Source organism: Pantherophis guttatus, chromosome 1 (assembly GCF_059756535.1).
Source record: "Pantherophis guttatus breed Tessera chromosome 1, ASM5975653v1, whole genome shotgun sequence".
In the NCBI taxonomy this organism is placed as follows: Eukaryota; Metazoa; Chordata; class Lepidosauria; order Squamata; family Colubridae; genus Pantherophis; species Pantherophis guttatus.
Window position 1 is genome coordinate 187519703 of NC_142063.1, and position 20107 is coordinate 187539809.

Consider the following 20107-nt stretch of genomic DNA (forward strand, 5'->3'; position numbering starts at 1 on the left):
AGATGTTTGTACCATTTGTTCTTATAATAAAAGTCCTTCAAACAGGAATACCCTGCATCTTTAAGCCTAGAATTTTTACCAGGAGAATAAAGTAATAGTCGTGTTTTTCAAGGGCTCTTCCTTGGAACAGCTTTATCCAAGGAATAATACGGGAAGACCTCTTTAGAACTATGGTATCAACTTTTAGTTGACTATCTTGTTCAGGAGGAGGAGGAGGAAGCACTCATCTTTCTGAATGCAAAATATAAAACCTGCAAAATAAATAAATGCAAAAAAATAAAACAACTTGATGTTTGTTCAAAATGAAATGCTGTGAAGATTTTAACGGGTAACTAGACAACTTGTGATCTGGGTCATCTTTCAGAGATATTTCCATACCTAAACAGAGAAACAGAAACACCATGGGTTGATGGTTATTGTTTTGATTTTAAAATTAAAGAAAAAAACATTTTATTAAAAAAGAAAGATTTGTAGCAAGACAAATATAAATGCCTTTTAACAAAAGATGCTTTTGATAACAATATTATTTCCTCAACTTAAAGTGTCAGGCAGTTAACCATGCTGGGACACCAGTTTCTCCAGATAAAGCAGCATAATCTACATGGTTTGTCTTTGCCTTGTGAAAGCAAAGTACGACTGTATTGGAAACTGTGCCCACTGAAGAGGGGTCTCTTCATCTTCTGATAAATTGAGCTTAATTCTTGGAATCATGACAAGGTCATTTTTGAATGGATCAATGTATATCTTTGTTACAATAAGATTCTTGTGGAGTTTCCCCACTATCACTTGTGTTCCATTGCAAGCCTTGGAAGATCCAAGTTACTCATTAAAATAATGGGAGAGTCTATCTTCAATTCAGTTTATGTGATGATAATCCAGAGAGTTCAGTTAAGGAATCGTGTTGGGAAATGAGTAGTGTTAGCTCCTTCACTGACAGCATTGAAGGAACAATATTCTTTCATCACTCCGTGAAGCATCTAAACTATTTGGAACTGAATACTGGTGAGAGAGAAGTTTCCTGAAGATAAGCTCCAGCACGAGTCCAAAAGCTTGGAAGACTTAAACTCTGGTCCTGGTGACCGATCCAGATTGGATCCTGCAACATTATCCTGGGACACATATATTTGTCTTCATTTGTGAGTACTGGAACAGCCACAACTTCCCCAAATTTCATTCTCCCAGGAGTCATTGGTTCTGCGTCTTAGGTACATTTTATAAGTTAGCTCGTTTGCTTCAAAAATTGTTGTTGTCCAGGTAAAGACCAGAGTTTTATAGTATATAGATGGAAATCAGTTTCACCGCCTCGGTATGTAGTTTTGGTTTCTTTTGAGTGGTCACAGAAGGATAGTTAGAAAATAAGCTTTGAATGGTTTCCCAACTGTGGATAGATATGAAATTATCAGTTTATTTTATTTTTACAATTTTGATGATGATGAAAATACTAGAGAGTTAAATTCTGATTTTCTAACTCAGTGGTTCTCAAATATTGTGGTCTGAGGACCCTTTTGCATTCTTAAAAATGAGTGAGGACCCCAAAGCTCTTTGCTTTATTCAGTGTGTATTTATTGATATTCACTGCATTAGAAAAATTGCAAAAATATTTTAAAGTTCTAAAATACTGTAGTTGACACTGCTCACCTGCTGAAAGGGTTTTGGAGAGCCCCAGACCAGGGGTGAAATGTAAAATTTGTTACTACCGGTTCTGTGGGTGTGGCTTGGTGGTGGGGGTGTAATGTGACTGGGTGGGCATGGCCAACTTTTTTTTTTTAACTTTTCAAAGCATTTTTTCTAATGCTTTGAAAAGCCTCTGCCAATCAGGCAACTCAGCTGGGATCGTCAGAGATTTTTCAAAGCATTTTTTAAACCACCTCTTTGGCCAAGAGGTTGCAGAAAAAAATGCTTTGAAAAGCCTCTGACGATCCCAGCTGAGCCGCGCGATCATCAGAGGCTTTTTTTTTTACTTTTAAAAGCAGAGATTGTAGAAAAAATTCTTTTAAAAGTAAAAAAAAAAGCCTCTGATGATCGTGCGGCTCAGCTGGGCATAGGGGGGGGAGGCACTACCGGTTCTCCGAACCACCCACCGCCATCGCTACCAGATCGCGTGATCCGGTCCAAATCGGGAGCATTTCACCCCTGCCCAAGACAACACTTTGAGAACCACTACTAAAAGCTCCCTTTTTATGACCCTGCAATTCCTGAACTCAGGGTAGAGTTGGGGTGATCGGATCGATCTGAGCGTTTACTGGCCAGATGCCCTTCCTGACACCATGCAAAGTTCACAGCAGATATTTTTTCTTTATGTCCTAGGAGATAAACATCTGCTGCCACCTGAACTCTCAACCTTCCAAGTGGGAAGCAAGTGTTTTTACCACTAGGCCCCCACGCATCTCACACTTTGAGAACCACTACTTTAATCTTTATATTGCTGAAAGAGCTATAATTGGCTGAGTCACACAATATCAAAAGCCAAATGGGCTACCATACAATACAGTGCAACATATAGACTAGACTAGTAGATCTTTTATTTGGTTCCTGAAGATGTGTTTTTATTAATCATGGGAAGGGGTCCACGTGGATTAAGTGGACAGGTCCATATCTTGACATTCACATTGGGATTGTCCGATGTGGTACAATGGTGGATGAAACATGTTAATATGGTATATGTTTCTATGAATGGTGGTGGCAGTTCACTTACAACATCTATATAAGAAAATTTGCACATGCATCTTTCCCTATATATATCTTTATCATATGTCGTATCTATGCATTTTCAGAGCATAGGAGAGAATGATTATAGACCTTTCTTCCTCAATCATGTGAAACCCCTTTGCACAATTTATATATGCTAATGCAAAGTAGCAATTTTCATTATAAACATTATGGGATCAGAATTCAAGGAAACAAAAACTTATTGGAGTAGATAACATATAATCTGATTTTCTCTCTTACACACAGAGAGAGAGAGACAGACAGAGGACTGTCCATGGTTTTGGAACAGCCCTGGGATCTCTCTAGAATTGTTCAGTTGTGATCAACTCGCCAGCTTACCGGTAGCTCACGGTCAAGGAAAATGGATGCTGTAGTTTAACATACAGCCGGTTTTGCTGCCCAAAATTAAGATGATGTCCCATCCTTACCATTCAAAGCTGATTTATAGTCCCCCAAATCTAATACACCTGGGAGAGCGCGGGTGCCCGATTCCTGTTCCTGTGGAATCGAGCTAATCGCATCTGACCCAAAGCCCCTTTGCGGACAAGCTCAGTCACTTACAAGACTCTAGTCTGGAAAAGGAGATGGAGTACATTACTCTTCTTAAAGTAGTTTCGAGTCCGACGAAAGGTTTTTGGGCTGGGCTGGGCTGGGCAGGACGGGGCGGGGCAGTCTTTCTGAAAAGATGATGTAACAAAAGAAAGCCCCGCCTCTCCTTCTCGGCCCATGTGCGCTCTCGCCGCCTCTCTTCCCGCCCACCGGCTGCCTTGGGCACAGACGTTTCCCCGCCCTTCTGGTCATTCGAAACAGGCTGAGGAGCGAGGTAGGTGGGAGTAGGGTCTCCCGCCGCCCCCAGTCGCTATGGGAAGCCGGCCGTTTCTCCTGCTGAGCGCAGTCCTCCTCCTGTGTCTTTCGGCTCCTACCGCCAAGGAGCTGCACGGCTGGCCCCGGAGCCCGGTGGGGCCAGCGTTCCCTCGTGCCGGGGGGACTGCCCTTTGCTAAACCCCCGCCAGCCCCCTGCCCTTCCCGCCCTGCCCTTCCCCGAGTCCTCCCTTGCCCATCCCCTGCCCGGCAATGGGGCAGCGGGGCTGCTAGATGGGCAGCTCTTCCGGCGGTGGGCAAGGCGCGCCCTTCTCAGCTCTCGGCCTCCATGGCTTCGTAACGGCCTCCGCCCGCGCAGAAAGCATCTTTCCCCGCACCCAGCGACGGCCATGGGGGCTTCCGCCGCCGCCGCCTTCCGCAAGGCCACCCGAGGAGCCGCGTTGGTCTCCAGCCTTCTCCTGGTGAGTCACCGTGTCAGGGATGCGGGCGAGAGAAAGGAAGAACCGAGCGCCTCGGGAGCTTCCCTATTGCGGTAGAGGGGTAGGTGGTTTGTGGGGACGGGGGGGGGGTGAGGGAAGCAGCCGGGGAGCGAGCCTCTCCGCAATGCTGTTGCTCGGGAAGCTGCGCCCTGAGCCATCCAACCATCTTTGACTCGAGCGGTCCGTGCTCCGAAAATGAAACACGCCGGCTCTCCCTGGTATGGAGAAGTGAGCCGCCTTTGCTTTGGAAGCCTTGAGCTTTCCGTCCGGACCTGGGGCGACTCAAGTCACAACCTGCCTATGGTCGGAGGCGGTTTTTGGCGGTTAACCTCAAGTGGCCTTCAAAACAAGAGAGCAATCGTTTATCCAAGGGGAAGGCTGGCGTGGGGAAGCCTCACAAAGCCGGCTGCTCATCCCACATGTTCAGAAGCTAGGGAAAGGCAGTGGGTTGGCCCTGGGCTGGGCTTCCTTCCAAAGTTCGTGGGCGAAATACCTCCAGGATCTCATTTCTTCCGTCTGCCAAAGGACTCCTGCCATCAGACTGGTGGGGAGAGATGTTTCAATTTGCTAAGTCATGGACCAGTGGCACTGCAGCAGGGAAACCTATGAATCACCCCTTTCCCAACTGGGAACTCCTCACCTCCTCCCTCAGGCTGGGGGGGGGGAGGGGGGGCTCTTATTTACCTAGAATAGACAGTGTCTCTTTTTTCTGGCAAATAGGGAGAAGTTTCCATAGGCTGCCTTTACACCTTTACAGAAAATATTCCCATCCCTGGGTTAGAGAGAGATGGCTAATGGGAGAATTGGAAGAGAGGAAGATAGTCACAGAAGAGTTCCGAACTCTTGGGGTCAAACATGGGAACCCCCTATGCATCTTTGACCCAAACTCTAGTCTCAGACCAGAGATTAGTTAGTGCTTTCCACATATCATGATTATAACAGTGGCTTTGCAAATGCTTTTCTGGTGTGTCTCAGGACATACACCCAGAGAGAAAAAGGCTGAAGAGCTGAGGTTATGAAAGGAATGGTTCTGCTACAGCCACTGTTGCTTTGTTGCCATCAGGAGATGGGGTGGACAAGCGCGTTGTTGTTCAGTTTTTGGCCTATTATAGGGGAGGGGAGAATTAAGGGACTGAGCTGCTGTTATTTAATTCCTCTGTGGTTCCAATGTTGCTTTTCATTAAAAGTGAATTACTAGCAGGGTTCTAGATCATGCCGTCAAATACCTGGTAAACAAAGCATTGAGAATTTGAATGTATTCTTGCTGCACCAATATGCTGCTTTTCTAGATTTTATTTATTGCATTTATATTTGCAGTCTTCAAGGGAGGCAAAAGTGTAATTTGCCAGTTCTCCAGTTTCATTCTTGAGTAATCCTCTGAAATTGGCTAAAGCAAGACATATAATGACCTTCATGACTGTAAGGATTTGCTGTTGTGAGGAATATTAAGTGGAGATCCATACCAGTACAAAAGTGCCATATAGAAGTCACACAAATATTTACCTGCAATCCATCATCTTTAAGACACTGTGCGGGTGTGCAAATGGTCTTGTTCAGATCTCTCAGTAGACTCCCTGATGCAAGATACTATGTTGCCTTCAGTTTCTCATCTTGCATTTCATAATAACATTGAGTTCATTTAAATTGAAGTGTTTGGAAGAGTGTTGTTGAAGTCTTACTTAGCTCTTTTTATCAGCATTGATACTGTTGCAACATCTGGCACATAGGAAATTGCTTTTTTATTTACCAGGCTTATTTAGAACCTGGTCATTTTGTTGTCTGCCAGATGCAGGAATGTTTTCCCAGTACTGATCTAAAATGCCAAAACTTATTTCAAACATAATGCAAAGCCGTAATGAGTTATTTAGGAAAAGAGGGGTAGTTTAACAAATTCATTTATTATTTTTTTGTAAACCACAGTTTGCTTTCTTGATAGGATTCTTATATAACACTTGAGGCTGGAGAGAGACAATTCTTGAATGGCAGGCAGAAAAACCCACTTCAAAATATGGGAAAGGCCTGGGCAGATTTAAGTATATAGATAAAATTTAATTGATAAAGAGCCAGATAATTTCATTGCTTAGCATGCATTAGTTTCATCTTTCTGTCATATTCAAAATCACAATTTGGTAGCAAATCCAGAAGGGGATCTGAAACTATAGCCAAGGCTTTAAGAAGTGTGATGAGTGCTGGAAACAGAGGTTTTGCATTTGGTAGCTGAAACAAAAGTGGGCAAACCAGATTATAGATTAACAAAATGTTTCAGCCTGGTCCATGCTTGCACAAGGATTGTTCAGAGTTAATAATGACATAATGGGAGAAAAGAGTAGGATCCTTTGGCTCATTTTTGGTATCTCTGAACAATGGTAAAATGATCATCATATTGCCCGTAGGATAACTATATGATTAAGGTGATAATGACATGTTTCCCTTCTTCTCTGTTGTCAAAGTGGGAATTTTTCTACTAGACCTCAGGAGATTCACAGAGGTTGGTACAGTTGCATAGCTACTTGGATGCGAACTGTACTGTTGCTATGGTGCTGTACATTCAGCATTTTTCAAGGACAACACGAAGTTTGTTTTTCATTTGGAGCCCTTGTGAATTTGATTCCCTTTATAACAGCTGAATTTGGCTAGCATTTGGGGTTTGGTGCAGTGTTAATCTTTCGAGATTATTTTTATAGTCAAGGGTGTTTCGGAAATACCAATTGAAAGCTTAATTCTTTGCTTCTTCAAGGAGTGATTAGTGCTTTGAGAATAATGATTTTTTAAAATGATAATAATTCAGTTAAAGGGAGTCCACCTTCTTTTGTAGATATGATTGCTGTGGGTTCCAGCAGGACCACTTCCAGGAAGGACCTCAGTTTGGGCTAATTTTGACCCAGATTAGATTATTAAATTCTCAGGATTAGGTTTAGGATTCACATACTCCTTTTTATAAATAAGATTTTTTTACGTGCTAATACATCCTTTCCCAGGCTTTACTGTCTGTAGTCAGAATTATACTTGCATTTTCTGTTACGTCTTGCAGGTGTTTTTATAATACAAATAACATTCATTTAGTGACCGTAATTAGAACTGGCCACTTGGTTGTTAAGTGGAGTGCTCACTAAATGAAATCATGACTGTACATATGATCGTACTTCAACTTTTCTTTGCTGTACAGATCTTAGGGTTGTTAATGTGCGGGTTGGTCATAGTTGTTTTTTCATCACTGTCATAATTGCCAACAGTCACAAAATTTGGCAGTTCCTAAATAAAGTCTACCTATACTTCACTGCTTCTTTCAATCTGTATATGTATCAAATTAGAAGGAGAGCTTTTTAATGCCTGCATCAGTTGAAACAGTTCCAGTTTACAGAATACACAATAACAGAATTGGAAGGGACCTTATAGGTCATCTAGTCCAACCCTCTGCCCAAGCAGGAGACCCTACACCATTTCTGACAATTGGCTGTCCCATCTCTTCTTGAAAGCCTGCAGTGATAAAGCACCCACAGCTTCCGAAGGCAAGCTGTTCCATTGGCTGATTGTTCTCACTGTCAGAAAATCTCTCACAAATGAAGGCGAAAATAAGAAAAATCTCTTCTTATTTCTAGGTTGAATCTCCCCTTGATCAGTTTCCATCCATTGTTTCTTATCTGACCTTCAGGTCCTTGGAAAATAGGTTGTCCCACTCCTCTCTGTGAAAGCTCCTCAAATATTGGGACACTGCTATCATGGGAATGGCGCTAATGGCAGCGACGGCGACAGCAACACCAGGAGGCTGCAAGGAAGCCCTCGTTGTTAATAGAGGAGAGGGCAATGCTGCAAAGGCTATAAATGTTAGATCCCTTCAACCTCTAGGGATCTGTTGCACTCCTCTTTCTTGAAACTCTGAGGACTTATTAAACTAATTGAACTAAGTAGCCTGAGCAAGGTGATGGATAGGGACTGAGGATTACAAACTGGAGATGATGACTTACTCTCCCCGTCAACTGTCCCTCTCTCCTTTATCAGATCTAGATCTATTATGACCACTCAGCGTTAACTTGCAATCTTAGATCGATCTGCAGCTTTATTTACCACCTATTCCCCCAAGATTACCCTGATTATTTAACCCTAAATACTTTGTCCAGTGGCTCTGCCTTACTTTTTTGATCTAATCCTCGGCCATCGCTGGTATCAGGACTGGAGGAGATACAGACATCGAGAGTCTTGGATTATGGGGAGATAGACCACCTTCTCTTTGTTTGTTTCAAATGGTTTGGTCGCTGTGAGAGGACGACCCTTTGAGACCTCTACCCCCACCTCCTTTGGATGGACTTACTACAACCACAAGACTTCCCATCGTCGTGAGAGGGCGATGATGTTCCGATGTATTGACATTTGTAACATACTGGTCTCCCTTTTACATCTATTTCCTCCCTTATTTTAAATTACCTGTCTTAACCATCTCTAACACTCTTAGAAGAAAATGATCCTTCATCTCCTTCAACTTGCTCCTATCTTTGATGCATTCAACTGCGGAGCTCCTTGCACTGCGAGATTCCCCCCTCTCGCATGTCTGGTCCTCTCAGTTATCAAGGGCCGCCCTTGAGGGCGGGTTTTGGAACCCCGAGAGGTGGTTTGCAAAAAACCGACTGCTTTGGGGGTTTTTAGATAAATCTTTAAGTTCTATTTTAAGGGGTTCTGGGAGGGATTGTGGGAATGGATCTGGGGGATCCATAAATCCACTGAAAGGGGTAATGGGTCTGATAATCATGGTGGGGAGGATGGGGACAGAAATCTGACAAGGATGCAAGGGGATGAAGCGATGGGCATTAGTATAGTAAGTGGGAGGGGCAGATATGACGGCTGCAGGGGGCCATATTATATCTCGGGAGTGCGCACTCGATGTTTACGAGCGATTGCCCACTCCGACCCCCAAAGCACTGCTCGTTTCCCGGGTTGTTCAGAGTCTCAGACCCTGGGTCTACGGCTGATGTTATGTAATGCCAGGTCAGTGGTAAATAAAGCCCCTCTCATTCATGATCTTATTTCAGAGGGGGGTGCTGACCTGGCAAGGATTATGGAGACCTGGTTAGGCCAGGAGGGAGGAGTTCCCCTTGTGGAAATGTGCCCGCCAGGTTTCCGTGCATTCCATCAGCCAAGGACTCAGGGAAGAGGTGGGGGAGTGGCAGCAATCATTAGAGAAAGTCTTTGCCAGAGGGAGGCCACTGTTCCTCAGATAGCCGGATGTGAGTCCCTCCTTGTGAAGTGGGGTCGGGGGATTCAGATGGGCCTACTGATTGCGTACCTGGCTCCCTGCCACGTAACAGTGGTCCTGCCTGAGCTGCTCGACATTATAGCCGGGGTGGCGGTGGAAACCCCCAGACTTATTGTTATGGGGGATTTTAACCTGCCATCTGCTGGTGAGATGTCGGAGATGGCTCGGGAGTTCATGGCTTCCATGACGGCCATGGACCTGACCCAGGTAGTTCAAGGCCCCACCCACTTGGGGAATCACACTCTGGACTTGATTTTTGTCTCTGATCAGTGGCTAAATGATCTAAGAATAGGGGATATAGACATCAAGCCCTTGTCATGGTCTGATCATTCTCTCCTTCACATGGACTTTCAAGTCACTTCCACCCACTGCAGGGAGACGGAACCAACCAAATGGTCCCGTCCCAGGCGCCTGATGGACCCCGAAAGGTTCCTGATGGAGCTTGGGCCATTTCCTGAGACTCTGGCTCACGACTCGACTGAGGACCTGGTGGTCACCTGGGACAGGGCGGCTACTGGGGCCTTGGACCGCATCGTGCCTTTGTGGCCTCTGACCCAATGCCGATCTCATCTAGCTCCTTGGTTTTCTGAGGAGCTGAGAGAGATGAAGCGTCGGAAAAGACGCCTGGAGAGCAATTGGAGGACAAGCCGATCTGAATCTGACCGAAGACAGGTGAGATTTTATATTAAAACCTACCTAGTGGCGATAAGAGCGGCGAAGTCTAGCTACTTCTCTGCTCTTATTGCATCTGCAGAGAACCGCCCAGCTGCGCTGTTTAGGGTGACCCGCTCCCTACTTCAGGTGGGGGTACGGGAAGATCCCTTAAAGGGTCGAGCTGAGGATTTTGTACAATTCCTGCATGATAAAGTCGCTCAGATTCGGGAAGGCCTGGACTCCGATTGGGTAGATCCAGGGGAGGAGACGGGGGCAGGTCTTGAGAGCGTTATCTGGGAAGAGTTTGACTCTGTGGCTCCTGAGGACGTGGACAGGATTCTGGGCAAGCTTAACGCTGCCACATGTTTATTGGACCTGTGTCCCTCCTGGTTGGTACTGGCCTCCTGGGAGGTTACACGAGGCTGGCTCCAGGGGATTATAAATGCTTCTCTGAGTGAGGGTGTCTTTCCCGCCGCCTTGAAAGAGGCAGTTGTGAAGCCCCTCCTCAAGAAGCCTTCCCTGGACCCGGCTATATTATCAAATTATCGTCCAGTCTCCAATCTTCGCTTTGTTGCGAAGGTTGTTGAGAGTGTGGTGGCGCGACAACTACCCCGATACCTGGATGAAGTTGTCTATCTGGATCCGTTCCAGTCGGGCTTCAGGTCACGATACAGCACAGAAACGGCATTGGTCGCATTGGTGGATGATCTCTGGAGGGCTCGGGACAGAGGTTGCTCCTCTATCCTGGTCCTATTAGATCTCTCAGCGGCTTTTGATACCATCGACCATGGTATCTTACTGCACTGGCTGGAGGGGTTAGGAATAGGGGGCACCATGCTTCGGTGGTTCTCCTCCTTCCTCTCTGACCGTTCGCAGTTTGTGTTGGCAGGGGGGCAGAGGTCGACCTTGAGGCACCTTATTTGTGGGGTGCCGCAAGGGTCAGTCCTCTCACCCCTTCTGTTCAACATTTATGTAAAACCGCTAGGTGAGATCATCCGTGGTTTTGGGGTGAGTGTTCATCAGTATGCTGATGACACACAACTATACATCTCCACCCCAGACGACCCCAATGATGCCCTTGCTGTGATGTCCTGTTGCCTGGAGGCCGTGCGGATCTGGATGGGGAGAAACAAGCTCAGACTCAACCCCTCCAAGACCGAGTGGCTGTGGCTTCCGGCGTCCCGGTATAGTCAGCTGGTACCATCACTGACAATAGGGGATGAGATCTTGCTCCCCACAGAGAGGGCCCGCAACTTGGGTGTCCTCCTGGATTCACGGTTATCTTTAGAAGATCATTTGACGGCCGTGGCCAGGGGTGCCTTTTATCAGGTTTGCCTGATCCGCCAGTTGCGTCCCTTTCTGGATCGGGACGCCTTGCGCACGGTCACTCATGCCCTAGTTACCTCCCGTATGGACTACTGTAATGCTCTCTACATGGGGCTCCCCTTGAAAAGCACCCGGAGGCTCCAACTGGTCCAGAATGTAGCCGCACGGGTGATTATGGGCGCAGCTCGTTACGCCCATGTAACACCTCTCCTACGCGAGCTGCACTGGCTCCCAATGGTCTTCCGATTGCGATTCAAGGTGTTAGTTATCACCTTTAAAGCGCTCCATGGCTTAGGACCTGGGTACCTACGAGACCGTCTTTTGCCACCAATAGCCTCCCACCGACCAGTTCGTTCTCACAGGGAGGGACTACTCAGGGTACCGTCAGTCAAATTATGTCGACTGGCAACTCCCAGGGGGAGGGCCTTCTCTGTGGGGGCTCCAACCCTTTGGAATGAACTGCCCCCAGAGATACGGAATATCCCTGATCTCTGTGCTTTCCGCCATGCCCTCAAGACCCTGATGTTCCAACAAAAGGGCTAAACATACGAACATGTGAATGATTTTTAAATGTTATCTAATTCTGGGTTTTATTTAATTGACCAAACTAAGTAATAATTTTAATTAGCAATTTTATGATGTTTGTGTGTCTATATTTTTCTTGACTGTACACCGCCTTGAGTCCTACGGGAGAAAGGCGGTATAGAAATATAATAAATAAATGAATGAATGAATGAATGAATGAATGAATGAATGAATGAATGAATGAATGAATGTATGTATGAATGTATGTATGTCATCCCTGGTCCTTGTCTTCACTAAACTAGCTAGGCCCAGTTCCTGTAACCGTTCTTCATATGTTTTAGTTTCCAGTCCCCTAATCATCCTGGTTGCTCTTCTCTGCACTCTTTCTAGAGTCTCAACATCTTTTTTGTAGTGTGGTAACTAAAACTGGATGCAGTATTCTAGGTGTGGTTTTGTTAAGGCTTTATAGAGTGGTATTAGTACCTCACTTGATCTTGATTGAATCCCTCTGTTTGTGCAATTTAGGATTGTGTTGGCTGTTTTGGCTGCTGCTGCACTCCAGTGGCTCATATTTAATTGATTGTCCACTAGGATTCCAAGATCCCATTTACAGTTACTGCTATTAAGCCAGGTCTCACCTAATTTGTAAATGTACTTTTGGTACATGTGTATGTATACGTATACAGTTGATGGAAGGATGTCAATAGAAAATTCTACTTAGTCTTTGAAGATAAAATTTCTAATCAAATAAATGGAAAAGTAACTGATTATTAGCCTGAAAAATGTAACTCCCCCCCCCTATTTATAATAATCAGAATGTACAGCCTAGAAATCTGATCTGCAAGCATCTCCATGAATGAGCAGGAAGGAGAAAGCCCATGATGCTTGCTATTTCTCTACTTCAGGTTCATTTTTTATAAAATTTGGATGACATAGCCATTTCACATCATAACATAATAAGGCAACCCCAGTAAATAAACTACAAAATTAAAAAATAAGTTTTAAGAAATTCTAATTTAGTACTGTAATTTCTGTTGCTATTATACATTTATATGCATACATAATATTAAACAGCATAAACCACTGATATTTTCAATAGAAGGTATATTCCTTCCTTCCCAGTAAATAGATGAACTAGTTAAGAGAATGTTAAATATTTGAGGAGACAGACCTGGTCCCTGTGAATTGAAAAGCCCTGCAAGTATTGTTGCCTGAGTCTTAAACACAAGAATGCTAAACTAAATTATCACCTCTGAATATAATACACCATATATGATTTTTATACTAATACAAGGCTAATAGTTTCATTCAGATTTGAACTTCTCAGACTCTCATTGAATTAATCTACTGCCCCAGTAATAAAGGGTGCCAGCTGCCCTTATTTCACATTTCTGTGCATTGATTGTTGACCTAGTTATTGGTTAGCAACTCATCTGCTCAACTAGTTTCCCTCTCTCTTTTGTCTTTAATGTCTTTACCTTCCTGATTTAATAACTTGCCACTGATACATTACTTTTTTGTTAATAAAGTAACTTACTTTGAGCTATTTCAAGTGCTTTTTAAAAAATAAATCTGAGCATCGAAAAGGAAAGGAGCATTCAGTCCTTTGAGTCATACGTAAGCAGTCCAACTAGTATCAGCAAGCTGTCTGAATACTTAAGCAGCATTAATAGGTATTCACTGATTTTAAAGCTTATTTTTCAAGACAATTTCAAGTGTCAAAAATTTTAAACGTTAAGAAATTAAGAGTTGGAAAATATTTGCATGTTACTAACACCTGAGCATAATATAAAAATTATTCTGTTAAAATTAAGTTATTACCCATTGCTGGTTTATTTTATATGTGTACTGGCTCTATCTTTTTATATTGTCAATGATGACATGTTTTTTTTTGGAATCTTGTTACCTTGTTACCATGATCTAGTAAATCATGGTTCTTATTCTTATAGTGAGCAGTTGATTTGGACTGGCGTGGTTCGTGTGAAGTTATGATTTGTTGGTTAAAAATCCTAGCTTGTTATGCCTGAATCATGATAAACTGATTTGCTCAACAGATATTTGTCAAAGCAGTTTTTGGCATTGCATAGTGTGCAATACTGTCATTGTATGCTAAGCCATTGTTTTAATTATGCTTTGATGAACATGCCAGAGTCCTACAGATACACAGATTAATGATTGTCGGGTTGTATAATTCCTGCTTTGTTTTTCCTCTGTCTTAACCAGTTGTTTGTCTTGAGTTGCTATAGATTGATTAGAAAGTTAAGTAGGGTACAGGGCAGGGGTGAAATGCTCCCAGTTTGGACCGGCTCGGGCGAGTAGATAGCGATGGTGGAGGGCAGTTCGGAGAACCGGTAGCAAAAATCCCTTCCCCCACCAGCCTCCAGCTTGCTTACCTTAGCTGCTGGTCGCAATGCCTGCCTTGCTTCGCTTGCTGTAATCCCTGCAATCCATTGCTTCAGCAAGCAACTGAATCTCCCTGCCTGCAATCAAGCTCATCAGTGAGCAGTTCTTTCTGCCTGCCTGCCTGCCTGCCTGCCTGCCTGTAAGTTTTTTTTCCCTTTGGGAGCTTTAAAAAAAATAGTTAATTGGGGTTTTTTTAGTTGTTCTTTTTTTAGACCTAGCCATTTAAAGTTTAGGAAGTTTTAAATTTAGCTGCTTTTATATAAAAATAAAAATAAAATAATATTTGTGCAGCTTTCTGAGATTTTATGTGTTTCTGTAGTGTTTCACTCTAACTACACAAACACACAACATCTCACAAAGCTGTACGTGGAATTTTGTATGTGTAAAGTGTGAAAGTTGGTTTTTTGGACTTTTTGTGGCTGTGTGAGGTTCCTGCTTATTGCAGGGGCCATTCTGGGTCTAGCACAGCTGCTTTTACCTTGTGGGTGAGCCAGTTGTGTTGTGTTGTGTTTTGTAGGTTAAAAAAGGGCAACAAAGTGATGTCGACTTGGCCACACCCACCTGACCAACAAGCCACGCCCACCCATTCACCTGACCAACAAGCCCCACCCACTAATTAAGCCATGCCCACAGAACTGGTAGCAAAAATTTTTAGATTTCACCCCTGGTACAGGGTAAACCAGGAATACACCAGAAAATGATGGCTGTTCACACATCATGCTCATCCTTACTTACAATAAATAAGCAACAACCAATCATAATTATTAAAAGAAATAAACCATAATGTGTTCATATTTATATATCATGCTTTCACTACAAGCAAACTGTATTTTGCTTAACACAATGCAGAGTATCCTTACTTAGCAATTGCCTCAGACAGTGGCCATTTATAGTTGCAATAATAATGAAACAGTAACTTTGAGACCAATCCTTCCATTTATGACCTTTGCAGGTCTGCAAAGCAAAGGAAAGCTGAAATAAGGCCCTAAGCACAATTGTGGTTTGACTTAGCAACTGCTTTGCTTAATGACTGAATTGAGGATACCAGCTACTAAATGATGTGTGTGTATCTATATGTAAATCCAATAGGTTTTTGTAGTTGTTCTTCCTATGCGCAGTAAGCAGACATTCATTTTGTATTGATTGATCAATATTGACTGATATCACCCCCAACCTTAAGATTCTTGATAAAACCAATAAAACTGTTGTGTGTATGTGATGTTTGCTCCTGCAAGAGAAGAAAAGAAAGAAAGAAGAGAAGCTCTCTACAGGTTGAGGGAAATGCATAGTTTGCAATTTTGAACATATGTATTTCTGGTACACCAACCAGTGGGAATATCTTACTGGGAATAGAAGAAATTGATTGAGGAGGTAATAGAAGCACCCATGAGTAGGTTGTGACCAAACATCTGCCCTCTTACAAAAGTTTGTAGCTGAGCCAGAGTTTTTGGGTGGACCTGGTATTTGGGATTAGAAAGGATTCTATTAAAGAAGCAGATTGGTTGACACTATGAGAAGTAGTTCTCATACAGTCAGAAAAACAACAGCAACAACAACATGCTAGCAGATCTTACTGTTGCAAAAAGAAGGAGAAGTTGGAACTGGCCCTTTCTCTATGGGATGAGAAAGAGCATTTGAATGCTGATCGGTTTGAAAACAAGGCAGAGCTGCCTGGGAGCTAGATCAAACCATTTCTCATGTCAATCATAGTCTTCTATTGCAATTCCTTTCTCAAAAAGGTGAGCTGAGGACTTAAAAAGAGAAATAAACTGGTCATCCACTCTACATCAAGCTTTCTTGTTTTTACTGAAGGGTACTCTTCTGTTGCCAGTAGTGGGTGGTAGTTTTGTCAAGGTGTCAAGTGGAGATGAGCTATCTGGGCTGCAGTTATGTTCTGATTCTCCTCCAAGACTGCCCATTTTGAAACCTGGATTCTTAAGAAATGTCCCTTCCTCTATCATCCTGCTTTGTGAGAAGGGTTGAGGGTTCTGTCATCTGAAATGTATGTATATATCTGGAAACGAGTAAATCCGTAAATTATTATATGTTTTATAAATGTGAACATATGTGTCAGATTTCACCACTGAAATTCAATCTGAAACCCATATTTTAATTCAGTTTACCATCACTTGCTGAGATCAAGAGAAAGGCAAAAAGACTTCCAAGAATCCAAGAAATAAGTGTTCATAAGAGGGTAAATAGCTTCTGCGAAACCACAGATTTGAATATGTATTTGGATTATACTTACTCAGTAAATCAGTACAGCTGATACCATTTGCTGTAATTTGCCTTGCAAGATGTATTTGACTTGCATTTGTGTATGTGTTTCAGGGATTTATGTTCCTGGGCACTGTGGATGCTCAGTCCGAGTTGTCATCTGAACAGAATACCATCAGTACATACACCCATCATGATCGTGCTACTAACACACATCTGACTTGCCACAAGTGTCCTGCAGGAACTTACGTATCTAAGCACTGTACCATGACGACCTTAAGAGAATGCAGCTCTTGTGCTAATGGGACCTTCACAAAGCACGAAAATGGTATAGAAGAATGCCATTCATGTAGAAAGCCCTGTGAGCAGTCAATGATTGAGAAGACACCTTGCACTGCTCGGACTGACCGTGAATGCTCCTGCCCACCTGGTAAATTTTTACAAGGAGACATTTGTATCCCTTATAAAGTATGCCCCATTGGATGGGGCTTAAGGAAAAAAGGAACTGAAACTGAAGACATCAGGTGCAAACCATGCCCTCGTGGCACTTTCTCTGCTGTGCCTTCTAGTGTGCTGAGATGCAAATCCTTTACTAACTGTTCACAACTAAACATGGTGGTGATAAAACTAGGGACAAAAATGACAGACAACATCTGTGGATTGCAGTCAATTTCCCAGAATGTAGCTGGGCTTTTGTCAAGTCCAGGAGAAGATGAAAAGCACTACAAAGTTTCTTCTGCTACTTTTCTTACCAAAGGTAGGTGTAAAGCACTGGGAAGCATTCTTTGCTGGAACATGGGAAATCATGTGATGAATATGAAACTTTATTTTAAAGTAATCTGGTAATGCTCCAATTTGGAGCTCCCTTCCTTTCTCTAAAAGATACCTGTTTGACTTTACATACTTTACATTATGTTAGATCCCTTTTTTACAGTTCTTCGATAGTTAGCCTGATTCAGTTTCAGCATAATTCCTCTTGCAAGTACAGCACATTATGGCAGCAATTATTTGACCAGCATGAATGTGGAGATGGAAGGTCCAACTACACTGTAGGGAGAGAGAGAGAGACATGAAGAGTTTTAAGTTGCATCACTTTTATCAGTCTGATACAGAATTGTATTTCTTAAACTTGATAGATCTTATGTAGATATATATATATATAAGAATGTATAGTCAGATACCAAGTGAGTTCTTCTTTTTCCAACAATTAAACTGATTAATTTGCATAGTGTTTCGTCCTTTTGCTTGATTGTTTAAAATACTGTATGCAATAAATAGTAACACCTGCATCCTAATCCACTACTTTTACTAAATCTTTCATTGTTAGTATTTTGATTTCATTTGAAACTATAGTATTAAACTTGGCTTAAAATCAGCATCTATTGCAAAAATATTTTTCATGAATTGAGGATTTGCAGCCTAAGAACTATGCTCAGCAATTATGTTTTGCAAGACCTGTAGGCACTCTTCGGGGCTATTTCACAGCATGAGCTACATCGGAGTAAACAACCTGATGCCTTCCAGATGTTTGGGATTTCATCAGCTATCAGCATTTTTCTTCCTCATGGGATTGTGGGATGTGGGGTCCCCACCAATTAGGGAGGACACTTCATTGTATACTCTTGAGCCAGTTACTTCTTTCTAAATTAAGTGCTCTTAGAGGTCATTCTTGGTCAGAGCTGTATTAATAGCTCCATCAAGGGCTTTCCAGACAGTCTGGATTTCAACTCTTGAAATTCCCAGACTTTTCGGTCACGTTGACTTCTAAACATAATTGGTAGCACCAGCCATGGAAAGACTGGCTGATAGGGTCTGTGCTTGCTGATTCATTTTTAATATTGTATGTGTTTTTCAGGTGTGAATGCTTCCTCTTCCAACTTCACCACCACTCCTCCCCCAAGCACATATGCTGACATGATGGAGCCAACAGACATTTACAATGAAACCTCCAAGAATGAGACTGTGGCAGCTTTGAACTATTCTAAGTCTATAAATCACCAGCAGCTATATTACCACAAACACACCCCTTCCAATCTTAACTTACAGCCAGCACTGGAGATGAGTGGCAATGTGAAATCCAGCATTCCATATAAACCCCCTAAAAGAGGGCCCCCGAGACAGGCTATGCATAAGCATTTTGATATCAATGAACATTTGCCATGGATGATTGTCCTGCTACTGCTGCTTGTGCTTGTGGTTATTGTTGTTTGCAGTGTCCGCAAAAGTTCACGAACTCTAAAAAAAGGACCAAGGCAAGATCCCAGTTCAATTGTGGAAAAGTCTGTTTTGAAGAAATCTTCTACCCCAACCCAACATCGGGAGAAATGGATCTACTATTGCAATGGGCATGGTGAGTAGTTATAGTTCTATAAACAGAAGTACATTCACAGCTAAAATAGACCTCCATTCCAGTTTAAAACATTCAAATCTCATAGCTTCTTAAAAATAACTTTATTCTGACATAAAAGTTTATTATGTCAGAAACCACAGGCCTTCTTTTTTTCATACTTATTTATTACATTTATATGCTGCACATCTCACAAAGCAACTCTGGGCACCTTACAAAATAGTGATATAGACTAACATGGAATGTATTGTTTTATAGTCATGATAGAGATCATAATAGATACTCTGTATTCTGCAAAAAAAACACAAATTGCCTCCTCAAAGTGTCCCAAACTATATAACATGTATGACTTTACAAATAGGCAGTCTGTAGCAATCATTTAGGGAGATATATGCTGCAAGGAATTATGTTGCTATGTAGCTATTTATCAATTTCTATGATGCTCAGTGACTACAGTAATTTTAGGTGGCTTATGTACTAGGGCAGTGGTGGCGAACCTTTTACACACTGAGTGCCGAACAGGTATATGCTTTGCTAACACATGGCTCCTCCCTGGTCCGCTGCACGCATGATTGCACCATCTGTACATGCGTGGTTTCACGCGGCTCCCCTGTGCACTGCGCGCGCAATCCCACCATCTGCGCATGCATGTGGTTTTTGCGTGTGCAATGCACATGTTCGAACGCAATCTATGCATGCGTGCGCTGCGTGCAAATACTCTCATGCACATGCACAAATGCGAATGCATGTGCAGGAGAGCTCCGAAGACCATCTGGGTCCCCTGAATTACCCACATGCGCACCAGAGGCCCGAACACCAGCTGGGGCGCACGCATGTGCGCAGCTGCAGGTGAATTGGGCGACAGCTCATGTGCCCAGAAAGATGGCTCTGCATGCCACCTTGGGCATGCGTGCTATAGGTTCGCCATCACGGAACTAGGGTCAAAATAAAAACAATATATTAAAAATAACAAAAAGACAAACTGAAGCCAAAATGAGTTCAAAAGTTTGGCTTGAAAAGTTTGGCTATCTTAGGTCTATGTATTGGTCAGAGCTATGTATTGTGGGCCTGACTATATACTAGTCTCCATAGGTGTCTGTCCAGAGGGTGAGTAGCATCACTAGGAAGGGATAGAAGATTTCAATGGGTCTTCATCCTATCTCAGGCAGCAGATCCTCTTATGCTGCCTTAATGATAGATCTCAGTTTCCCAAACAACTTACTACAGCACTAAAGCTGTTTCTCTCAATAGGTTTTCCTGTCTGTCTGATATAGAGAGGGTAATATTTAAAGGAAAGTGGTCCTCTTAAATCAGCAGCTCTGCATGTGCATCCTGCTATGTCTTTTTGCCTGTTTTAATGATCAGAATTTGCATTTT

General features: G+C 43.0%; 1 protein-coding gene and 1 long non-coding RNA gene across 2 annotated transcripts in view; one reads left to right on the plus strand and one right to left on the minus strand.

Annotated features, from left to right (window-relative positions):
* Positions 1 to 406: 406 nt before the first annotated feature.
* On the minus strand, positions 407 to 3379 carry LOC117671097 (uncharacterized). The gene is made up of 2 exons (XR_004592762.3): positions 3271 to 3379; positions 407 to 1378 (listed from the first exon to the last, which is right to left on the minus strand). It is a non-coding gene; the product is annotated as an uncharacterized LOC117671097 (long non-coding RNA).
* Positions 3380 to 3406: 27 nt separating this feature from the next.
* The window catches only part of TNFRSF21 (TNF receptor superfamily member 21), a 50080-nt gene continuing 33379 nt past the window's right edge, over positions 3407 to 20107 (plus strand). The window contains exons 1-3 of the mRNA XM_034426814.3: positions 3407 to 3992; positions 16498 to 17140; positions 18239 to 18733. Of these exons, the coding sequence (XP_034282705.2) occupies positions 3921 to 3992; positions 16498 to 17140; positions 18239 to 18733 (1210 nt within the window). The 5' untranslated portion in view covers positions 3407 to 3920. The remainder of the gene's footprint in view (positions 3993 to 16497; positions 17141 to 18238; positions 18734 to 20107) is intronic.